At 38.7% G+C, this 12,273-nt stretch overlaps 1 protein-coding gene across 8 annotated transcripts in view; it reads right to left on the bottom strand.

The window, feature by feature from the left end:
* Window positions 1–12,273, bottom strand: part of PTPRM (protein tyrosine phosphatase receptor type M) — an 823,739-nt gene that overhangs the window by 478,288 nt on the left and 333,178 nt on the right. For all 8 annotated transcript variants that reach the window (XM_077135947.1, XM_077135946.1, XM_077135945.1 and 5 more), the window contains exon 3: window positions 9,988–10,259. In XM_077135947.1, the coding sequence (XP_076992062.1) occupies window positions 9,988–10,259 (272 nt within the window). The remainder of the gene's footprint in view (window positions 1–9,987; window positions 10,260–12,273) is intronic.

Genomic DNA, 12,273 nt, shown 5'->3' with positions numbered 1-12,273 from the left:
CCACAACAAAGCTACTTGAGCTAGTAAACAAATTCAGCAAAGTGGCAGTACACAAAATTAATGCACAAAAAGCAAAAAGTAGTGTTTCTATACACTAGCCATGACCTAACCAAGGAGGCATTTAAGAAAAATATCCCATTCACAATAGCAACTAAAAGAATCAAGTATCTAGGAATAAAATTAACCAAGGATGTAAAAGACCTATACACAGAAAACTGAAAAAAGTTTCTAAAAGAATTTGAAGAAGACCTAAGTAGGTGAAAGACATTCTATGTTCATGGATAGTAAGGCCAAATGTTGTTAAGTTGTCAATTGTACCCAAATTAATTTACAAATTCAATGCAATACTAATCTAAATTCCAACAACCTACATTGCAGGCTTGTAAAGCTAGTTATCAAATTTATTTGGAAGGGAATGGTGCCTCAAATAGCCAGAAACTTCCTAAAAAAGAAGAAGGAATTGGGAAGACTTACACTTCCTGCCTTCAAAGCTTATAATAAAGCCACAATGTTAAAAATGGCATGCTATTGGGCCAAAGTTAGTCATGTTGATTAATGGAATCAAATTAAAAGTTCACAAATATTCCCTCAGATCTATCATTAACTGATTTTTGACAAAGCCCCCAAATCCACTGAAGTGGGACTGAATAATGTCTTCAGTAAATGGGTTTGGGAGAAATGGATATCCATATGCAAAGGAATGAAAGAGGTCCCCTACTTCACACCCTATGCAAAAATTCACTCCAAGTGGATCGATAGAAGCACCACTACATAAAACAAATATAAGCACCACTGTATAGAAGAAAATATAGGGAAACATCTTCAAGACCTAGTGATCAGAGGTAGCCTCTTAGACCTTAAACACAAAGCATAAGCAATGAAATAAAAATAGGTAAATGAAACTCCTCAAGATTGAATAATTCTGTCATTCAAGGACTTTGTTAAAAAGGTAAAGAAGCAGCCAATTCAATGGGAAAGAATATTTGGAAACCATATATCTGATAAGGTTTTGATATCCAAAATTTAGAAAGAAATCCTACAACTGAACAATGGAAGGATAAACAACCCAATTATAAAATGGGTGAAAGGTATGAATAGACATTTTTCCAAAGGGGAAATACAAATGACGAAAAAGCACATGAAAAATGTCATTTTCATTAGCTATTAATGAGATGCAAATCAAAACCGCAATCAGATACCACTGTAGACCCATAAGAATGACTGCTTTCAAACAAACAGGAAACCACAAATGTTGGAAAGACGTGGAGAAATAGGAACATTTTTTCACTGCTATTGGGAATATAAAATGGTACAGCCACTGTGAAGACAGTTTGGCGGCCTCTCAAAAAACTAAATGTTGAGTTGCCGTACTATAAGCAATTCTGTTACTCAGTATATTCCCAGAAGATCTGAAAGCAGTGACTTCAACTGACATTTTCACACTGATGTTCATTATTCACAACTGCCAAAGATGGAAACAATGCATGAGCCCTTCAACAGATGAGAGGCTAAATAAAATGTGGCATATGCAAACAATGGGATATTATGCAGCAGTAAGAAGGAATGAGGTTCTAAAGCATGTGACAACATAGATGAAACTTGAGGACATAATGCTGAGCGAAATAAGCCAGACACATCAGGACAGATATTGTATGATTTCACTAATATGAACCAACTAGAACATGTAAACTCAGAGTCTTAAAATGTAGATTACAGAGTACCTAGAGATGGACAAAAGCTAGAGAAGGGGAAGCAGTTGCTTAATATGTACAGATTTGTCAAAAAGGTTGATTTTAAGTGTTTGGAAATTGACAGAAGGAGGGTAGTTTGTAATTAGGATTATAAGTAATAGTATCTATTGAGTGAATATGATTGAAAGGAGTTGTCTAAAGTCATATATTTCACTGATTAACACTACAAATATAAATAAGTTCTTGTACGAACTACTACAAATGTATGACACTTGTATAAAGTGTTAACAGTAGGGTAGCATATATGGAAAAATTACCTATTGCACACTGTGGACTATATTTAACAGTAATACCATAATATTCTTTCATCAACAATAACAGCTGTAGCACTTCATTACTAGGGGTCAATAATTGAAGGCGGGGTGGATAACGGATATGGGGTATGTTGAGTTTTCTTTTTTTTGCATGTGTCTATCAGTTATTTTTCTCTTTGGAACAATGAAAATTGTCTAAAATTGAGTGTGATGATGATATCATAACAAAGTGAGGATATTCAGACACTAATGTATATTTTGGATGGAATATAGGGCATGTAAATATATCTCAGTAAAACCTGCAGATTCAAAAAATGTTAGAAATTAAAATAAAACTTTAACTTTCCAAAATTAAAGGCACGCAAAGGTACCTAAATTTTCAATGGGGCTAGTCATCACTGCTTTGTCGCTCTCTTCTTAAATTCTATTCTATTATTAAATGACTTTTATGTTTTCTACAGGTAGAAATGACTTTCCTTGCATTTCTTTTTTCCCCCTCCACCTTTTAAACAGAAAAAAACGTAATATATGATCATAGCCCATATACTCATTCTTGAAAGAGTATGTGGAAATAAATAAGACTGAAGGAAAAAATGCAGCAGGAAAATTATAAAGAAGAGTTCTGATAATACACAAGCAACAGGCCCAACGTATAATAACCACTTGCTCATCCAATAATAAAATATGAGCTAAGAATGAAATTTTAACATGTGGTAAATCTTCATAAATAAATAAACATATGATCGTTCAGAACGTAACGAAAACTGTCATGCAAACTGATCTGCTTACTGAAGGCAGTTTTTGGGTCGGTAATAAAGTGACCACCAAGGATGGCCTCCTCTGCTTTTTTGAAATCCTGCTAGTTTTTCTAAGCACAAAATGTTGAGTTTGGCTGTGACGGCTTAAAATTGCATTCCTGCTTGTCGCCCTAATGACATGAAACAATTCAGTTGGTTTGCACTTGGGATTAGGCCACAGTGAAGGAAGTTTTGGAGTGAGAGCACATTCTTTTTTGCACTCAGTACTTAGCAGTAGTTGCCAAGTGTTCTGCAAGGAGCACTAGACTCAAGGGATGCTCTGGAAAAGCCCAAAATGATGCTAAGGCTCTAGCTAGCCCCCACACCCGCTATGTGCCACTCTCACATCCAGGCTCTGAAACGGCTGCAGTAGAGAATGTTTGACTTCACTTAAATGAGTGTTTTCCATGTGATCAACAAATACTTCTTAACATTCCTTGGATGTGAGGAACACACTTTGGGAAGCACCTAATTCTACCCAAACACTGTCTCTAAGCAGCAAATAGCCATGTATCTGCTGTCCATCGGTGGTGGCTTTCCATTGCTTTCTAGAAAATTAGTAGGCCGGAGGCAATTGCAGCAAAGAAACCGAGTAAGCTGTGCAAGGGAATAAAGGCTGAAACTAAATTTGAAGAGATGGGTAAGATCAAGTCATTCCAATTACCTCAACTCCTCACTTACCAGGAAGGATGTCAGGCTGGTAAAAGATAAATCGTGGCTTAGTCTCCCCCCCCACCAACCCCTACCCTTAAAGTATAAGCTCTTCTGTGTCTCCCAATAAAAAAGAATTTAGAGCAGGGACCAGCTTGAATTCACTCCAAATCTCCACTCAGAATCCTTCCATATATCTCAAAGATTTGTTTTAATAGGCAGGAAGTCAGGGAGAGAGGCCCTCCACCCTCCTTTGGTGACTTTAGCCTCCACATCACAACCCCTCATGGAGAGGCCTGGGGGAGGAAAGAGCAAGCATTTTTCTCCTTTCAAAGCAAAGCGCTTCTATTCCAGACAGGGCCTCCCTTGCTCCTGATGCATTTGGATTCAGTGGATTCCAGAAGCCTGGAGACTCAGTGCCTTCCTCTGTGGCTATGTGGCTAGGAACCAGAGAAATGGATCCATCAGAGTGTCCTTTGCTACCAGGTAACTGAAAATCCAAGAGACAGGAGAGAGGAACGAGGACGGGAAAGAAGCAGAATCAAAGGCAAAAAAAAAACTTCCCCCCATCAGCATAATAAAGCAAGAGGGTAAATGTGAGAGGAAAATATTTTTAAGGTAGCAGGCTGTTGCTGAGGTCTAAATCCAAGGGGGCAGGTAGTACCAGCTTTGTGTCCTGGTGAGCACAGGTAGCCGAAAATTTCTCTGTGGAGATGCTAATGGAGAGCAGGTACCAGGGAGCAGCAATTAGAATAAACGTTAATTAAGGAATTAAATGCATGTTAATCACCAAATACTTGACAATTTATGTTTTAATGAACAGTAATTAACTTGCAATTAACTGTATTCCATGCAGGCTACCATTGTAATCTGTACCTGCTGAATGTTATTCTGCCACAAATGGTATGGTAAAAGCAACATAAAATGACTCCTGTGGTAAGAAACACATTTACTCTGCTCAGAAGCATTTCCAAACTCTGTGAACACCTGATAAAGATAGCATTAGACAAAAGATTTCCAACAAGAGATGCCCAAGAAGACATATTATGCTTACGAAAAATATAAAATAAGAGATATACTATGCTTCTCAAAAATACCCAGGGTTTGAGCACCTGACTAGTAATTGTCAGCTTTGTCCACTGTAAAGTTACTGTCCCCCCCACCCCCCTTTCTTTAATGCATCATTTGAAAGGAAGTCTCTATGCACAGCTCACATTGAGGGGTTGAGGGGAAGGGGTTATGCTCCAAAAACCAGTACTGCCAGTCCAATAATGAGAAAAACATTAGCCAAACCCCAGCTAAGAAATAGTCATCAACACGTCTGACCAGTTCTCCTCAAAAACCTGCTAACATCGTCACAAACAAGGAAAGTCTGAAAAACTGTCACAGCTCAGAGGAACCTGAGGAAACACGTTGACAAAATGTAATGTGGGATCTGGGAAGAGAAAAGACCATTGGATGAACTAAGGGAAGAGGAACAAAGTATCGGCATTAGTAGATAATACTGTATCAATATTGGTTTGTGAGTCGTGACAAATGTATCACACTAAGGTTAGATGCTAACATGTTAACATAGAAGCTGGCTGTTGGGTATATGGGGAGTCTCTCTTACTATCTTTGCAATTTTTCCGTGAATCTAAATTCTCCTAAGACAAAAGTTTCATTTTGAAGAAGCTAAAATACACACACATGCACAGGGCAGATGTGTCAGTATTTATGGAAATCCTCCCCAAATCCAAGAACTGCAAAGCTCAGTTTCTGACAAGATGAAAAATGAAACAGTATTTTTCAGGCAAAGCTGAGTGAGAAATGGATTTTATTGACAAAAAGCACAGGAGGAAAAGTAAGAGACAGAGGCAGAGTCTGTCTCAGCACTTCCCGAATGGTTTCCCTAAAGCACTTGCTCTCTAGGATGGTGTCCACACGTCCAGGAAAGGCTGATTACCACCAACCCTCAAAAACCCTCCCTACACACTTTCATAGGGAAGCAGTTCTAGAACATTCTGACGTAAAGAACTTGGTTCGCTTCATTTCACCAGTGTCTCACAAAAGGTTACCTGAGGAACCCTTTTTCATTTAACAGCTTTTAACGTCCTGCTGACACATTTAGGGGACACTGAGATGTGGAGAAGGCACTCACCTATTAATTGTTTGCTTTACTCTGGCTTTCACAAATCGTAATCTCAATAAATCGTCACAATTTGCAGAGGGTTTAGTAGGTCCCAAATAATTTTTCATCCTTACATTCAGCACAGTCCCTAAGTTTAGCCCCATAATTAAGAAAGTGAAGCTCACAGGGTTTAAATCAATTGCCCAAAGCACAGAAGTAAATAGGGCTGACCCCAAACATATCTTTTTTTTCACTTTACTGTGAAGCTGCTCATCTTCAAACAATATTACATATCATAAACAATGAACAAACAATATTACAACATGAAATTCTTTTAAAAGATCTTAATTCATTATAGTTAAACTCATTAACTCAATTTATCTAAACTACCTAGTGTCAAAAGTATTGTTATAAAGTATTATATGAATAGAAACTATTTTAATATACTGGTATTTCAAGTATATGTCAAGTTTGCATCAGTTTTTATTACTCTGTGATGTATCTTGCTACCTAAAAGGAGAAATGAAAATTTAGAGGTGATCTCTGGGGAAAGCAGATGGCCCCTTCAGGGTCTTACCTCCTTTAGATACCTATGTTATACTTTCTCATCCTCAGCTTTTGGGCCCAGAAATAGCCTTATCTGTATCCTAAGAACGCGTCATTTGGAATATTGACATTTATGAAACATATTCACAAAAGAAAATGTCTCACATACACATATAACTCCAGAATTTTCTCATAATTTGTAATTAGATATATAATAGTCACACAAATGGATTCACAATCTCAGCCAGTCAGAGCTTCCAACAGAGAAACCTTCATGGGAAATTAAATCAAAAGCAAAGAAAGGGCTCTTGCATGATTCACATTTGTTGGAGCATTGGGATATGATAGGCGTCTCCTTGTAAAGGGGTGCTTGTCGGGGCTGGGGGGTTGGGCCCTGAAGCCCAGAGAAGCCCCTCCCTTGGGTGGGGCAGGCTGAGTACTGACAACTTGTTTTTCTGGCTATCCTCTCCCCATTCACTGTCTCCAGTTACGCTGACACCTCGGGTAAGGAGCAGAAGTTAGCTTTGGTGGGTATTTTCCTTCTTCATCATTTCTGTTACTATGGCTTGTCCTTCTCAACCCAACTGTGGATGAGATCTGTGTTTGGGAAGTTTCCTGTTGGTACCTCTCTTGCATCATCTCCAACGGTACCATTTACCTGAACAGTTTATATTATGATTAGGGTTAGATTTGAGTAAGTCATCAGCAGATAAAGGTGAAATAAGAGGAAAACACTACATTAACTAGTCCTTTAAGACTTTAAGGGATGAGCTTGGTTGTAAGACTCAGGAAGTAAATGGTCAAGTGCACTTCCAGTGAGTCTGAGCCCTTCCGTGTTTTGGTCATCAGGTTGTGAAGCATTCAGCAGCATTGTATCAAAGAATCCTTACAAATCCACTTTTAAATTCCAAGTATGAAACCATTCTTAGTGAATCACCCAGAGAAGCAATAAACATAAAAGTGAGCCATAAAGCAATAATGGGAATTAAATTCTGGTTTAATTTGGTAAATCAGGCACTACTCAGTAATGTGAGAGAGATCACGGTGGGAAGAGGAGGGCATGGAGGTTAGGATCAGAGCTTCACAATTAGGAATGCAAAGTATTTTATCCAAAGGAGCTCAAGGAAGGAAGAATGCTTTGAAAATAATAAGAACCATTTAGGACCACACTATTTTCATTGTATTTCAATAATTCTTCTTGAAAGTCTGGTCTCCAAAGACTTTATATGAATTATATTATTCCATTAATACCTTGACTGTCTGAGCTAAGTGTGTAAAAGGCAAAACGAAAGTTTTACATCTGGACTGTAGCCACTGTCACTCTAAAGAGACACAGTGTGCTCTGGAGGCTGGGAAGGCTCCCAAAGGAGCTCTCTCCTAGGGGTTTGGGGCCACAGGAAAGAAAATGCAGTCAAAGATGAGCAGGACATGTATTCTTATGGTTGCAAGTGTACCCTACATCCTATGCCTGTGAGGCTGGCGAAGTTCCTTGCGCTTTTTTGAGGAACAGTGGATATGCTTCAGATCCAGGGCACCCCCACTTTGAGAAGGTCTCCCCGAAGGAGAAGCTTTTTTTTTTAACACTCAGCATTTCAGCCTGTTTCACCATACAAAGACATTTTGAAGCCTTGCTTTGCCAAACCTGCTTGCCTCCTATCCTGGAGAAAGAGCCCATACTTTTGATTTATACCCCTGCTAGGTTGCCAATATGACCACATAAAAAGAGGGTTATTCATTAAATAGAATATTTTTCCTCTGGAGGAAAACTAGTTTTAATTATTTTTTGTTTTATAAATAAAAATAAAACTGTGCATGTACCCTGGAGAAAATTTTGAATATGACAGATGGTACAAAGAAAAAAAAAATAAAATCACCTATTATCCCATTTAGTAGGAAGATATCACTTTTATGTTTGTTTCAGAATGTATTTTGGTCCTTAATATAGATATTAATTAAAAATATAATTAATGTATTGCTTTATATCTGCTTTTTATACATAGCAACATAAGCTTAAATACATCATTAAATTGTTTTCCATTAACATTATTCTTAATGGCTGCAAAATGAATTTTTGTATTGAGGTAGCATAAATTAATTGATTCTCTATTACTGGGCATAATACTGTTTCTGAATTTTCATTATCAGAAATAAACTGCCGTAGATAGCTTTGTAGTTAATTCTTTGCAATCATCCTTGATTATTTCCTTAGGATATATTCCAAACAGTAGAATGCTGAATTTAGATACATCTAAATTCTGAACTCTTTTTAAACTTATTGCTAATATATATTCTAAAAAGATGTTAAAAAGTTACATGTGTACCAACAGGGTGTTCACTAATTCTTTATTTTCATTCAAGAAATGTTTATTCATCACTTACTATGTGCCAGGAATTTTAGGAGGGACAGAGGATACAAAGGCAAATTAAGTAAGGAATTTACAGTCCATTTATTCCCATTACCAAATCCATGGGTAGGGGAATTGGGATTGATGGAATTTCACTAAAAAATGCCAAACCTGCAGAGTGAATTACTGGATGCAATTTTTGTGTATTCTGAATACAAACTATGCCTGAGAAGACCCAGTTTTCCTTTCCATGAGTCTAGCCAAATACCGAATTAAAAATAAGAAATCATCTTGGATAAATGTTCCAGTTGGCTCCTGAGTGAGTCTAAGGAATTAAAGAAGAGAAAGGCAAAATATCTCAGTCTTTTCAACCATTGAAAATAACTGAGGATTCTTAATATCAAGCTATTTTTAGAAAGTGTGGTGGGCAAAATGAAAAAGAACCCCAAATGCCCACTGTCACTCATTTCCCACCTTTGCTTCCAAGTCAGGGTGTTCCTGTGATCCTACATTCTCCAACAGAATGGATAAGATATCAAGGATTGCATTTGCACCCCTTCTTTACCACTACGGGGCCTCCATCCTTCAGTTACTTTAAATGGGAACTGAACTTGGACAATTTAGGTCTCAAAAGTTCACCCAAAACAGCAGAAGCAGTTCTGCAGCAGCTTCTCCATGAGAAAGACCCAGCCTGCTCCTCACGGGCTGAACTCCAAGATGGCTTACCTCCTCTTAGTGGGTCTCAGACTCCTGGAACCCTTCACAGAAGAGGAAACATTTTTCTGGGATTGATATGGTTTACTTCATAGAGAAAGTAAAATATCCTTGCAGATAGCATCTACAGATTGTGGTAGAATGGGTTACATACTCCAGAAAAGAACATACCCTTAATCTTAATCTGCATTCCTGTGGGTATGAACCTATTGTAAATAGAATCTCTTGAAGATGCTATTTTTAGTGAAGGTGCGACCCAACTGGTTGAAGGTAGGTCTTAATACGCATTCCTGGATGCTGGCCTTATAAGAAGAAGGTGGCAAAGAAGTCAGCCAGAACCCAGAAGAGAAAGAAGACACAGCTGTGTGATCTGTGCCAGGGATTCAAGCCAAGGAACCCCAAGGATTGCAGGATTGCAGCAAGCCAACGTTGAAATGCTACCAACCCTGGTGAGGAAGCAAGCCTTTAACCTTGGAAACCATAAGACAACAAATTCTGCTTGCTCATACCAAAATGAGCTTGTGGTATTTGTGATAGCAGCTCATGCAAACTTAAGACACTGTCCAGCTGCAGAGTACTGGCTTTACAGAGGTAAACCAATAAACGGCAGGTCTAAATAAATTCAAATTGCATTTTTTTCTCAGTTCTCAAGGTGAGATAACCACAAACAAAGCCATAAGACCCTCCTCTTCAAATAACCTAGGTATACAAAATGCCAGCACTATCTATACATTCTCTGATTATGCCAATGGCAAAGCACTTTTTATTTTTAGAAATGAGAGGATGTATCAAAACATAAAATGAAAAGAAAGAGCTTACCTGATAGAAGTTAGGCCAAAAAGTACTAATGGCCAGCTCTGCCCTGTTCCATGTGCGTGTTGGGTCTCCAGATATATTCCAGATAGGGTTTCCCAAAGGCCCATTGTTGACTTTCACATAGACATTGAGTAACCCTGGAGCAGAATTACTCTTGCTGGATACAAAATAGTGAAAGTCAATACAGTGGGTGTCATTTTCTTTGAGCTGAGGCAAGAGGAGGTGGGTTCTCTGCCCCTCGGCTCTCCCAGATGTGTTCACCAACATGAAAGAGCCTGTAAAAACAAAATCAAGGGAGGGTCACAGACGTAAACACCATGTTCTGGCTACTTCCAAAAACCCACCGGCATTTCCATGGGCAGATTCTGCAATTCCACATGATACTTATGCTTCAAAATCCCATTTCTTTCATTCTTTTCTCATTCCTGACCTCCTCCTCTTTCCATCACCTACATCTTCTCAAAACAGTGAATGGAAAAATCCCCTCTGTTACTATGAGTCTCTCCAACAGCAGAAACAACAGCCTAATGTTTACAGATGTGCACTGTCCATTCCTATCGGTCTACTTATTTTACAATGAGATGAAATGACAATGTCATAAAATTAAAACTCAGATCCTCTGTTGGACCAGCTACATTGCAAGAGCTCAGTAGCCACACACAGCAAATGCCAGCCATCATCTCAGAAAGTTCTAGAAGACAGTACTATTAAATAATGTACCACCATTTAGTCATCACAGCACTTTCAGAGCCTGGTGCCACTTAGAGAAGGGGAACAGGTTATTGTGGCTTGTTTGGCCCCATGATGTTCCTGGCCACCAATGGGATACAACCCTCTTATAGGACATCATCCCCTGTCCCCAGGGCTGTAACAACTGGTTCCTTCTGGACAGAAGGTACAACTGAGTGCACTGAGGTGTTTGCTGGCCACCTGCAGGACAGGCATCCTCAATAGTCTCCTAGGGCTCTCGACCTCTTGGCACCATGGCTCTAACCTGCCCAGGGTGCCAAGGATTCTCTAGGAGGGCTCCAGGTTTCCAGACACCCTGGTACTAAAGGGGCCAATTGAGCTCCCTTCATGTCTGAGCTCAACAGAAATGTCAACGAAGATTATATGAATGTTATGGTCAGATAAAGATAAAAGCAAGATGTCCTAATATGAATGGAAAAACAGGTTATCATTCAGTCCTCTTTAGCAGAGAGGAGAATGTGTGAAACTCTGAGGGGACCTATACCTAAACTTAGAGCATAAGAATTAAAATAATAACAATAATAATAAACCCAGGTGAGATGGAACTCCCAATCCCCACTGGATAAGGTGACTCTTAACCCTACTTGATATTCCTTTTAAAACTGCCCTCATCGTGAACCATGCTTTTCGAGGCCGTGTGCATTCATACGTTGATGAGTATATATTTTGGTATACATACCCGCACATATCTATAAACATACATACACAACACTAGAAAAAGAATAGAGTGTTCATCTTGTCCATAAGCTGTGATTTCCTAACTAGCAAATGAGAATGTCACCTTTCCCAGAGAATTATTGTTAAGGACTGAAAAAAATAAAAAAATGAATGTAGCTACCCTGTGCAAATTAATAGGCTATTGTTAAGGGATTGGTGTTATAATATGTTTGCCTATGGTTGTTAGTGTCACAGTGCTCCTATATGAGGGGAGCTATTTATTAAAATAAATAGGAACTGAATCACAGAGCAATCAGGAAGCAGCGCATCCAGGTTTTAGGATGAGTTAGAGGCAAAACCAGAACTTTGAGCCTCTGAGTTTCCAGCCCATTCCTCATGCCACCACACTCTAATAACTCCATTTGAGCTTATAAGGTGAACACAAACCTCTTCCTGACACTGGAGGAAAATGATAGTAATGATTTGAAAATAGAGCCATCTTTCAAGACATGAATGTTATGCAACTGTAAATCTAAGAGCCAAGCCCCAAGTGAAGGGTTATCTATGGAACATATATTCCAGAAATAAGGAAGAACTTCCGATGTGATTTAAGCAAGAGTTGGGATCAGAGAAAGAGAGTATCACTGAAGCCATTTGGGTTAGCTGTATGCTACAAAATGTGAAATATTGTCAAAAGATGCAGGAGAGGCCAACCCCATCACAAATCTCAAACAGGCTGTTGGTGTTTATAAAATGAGTTAAAGATTGTATCTTTCTACTCTTAGTGAAATATAAGCTGATCTATTTCATATTTTATCATTTGGGGCTCTGTTATCTGTGACATAATTACAACGCCGGTTCCTGCTGGTGGGGCTAAGACTC

Source organism: Tamandua tetradactyla, chromosome 18 (genome assembly GCF_023851605.1).
Source record: "Tamandua tetradactyla isolate mTamTet1 chromosome 18, mTamTet1.pri, whole genome shotgun sequence".
NCBI classification, from domain to species: domain Eukaryota; kingdom Metazoa; phylum Chordata; class Mammalia; order Pilosa; family Myrmecophagidae; genus Tamandua; species Tamandua tetradactyla.
This window is presented reverse-complemented; position numbering and strand designations above follow the sequence as displayed.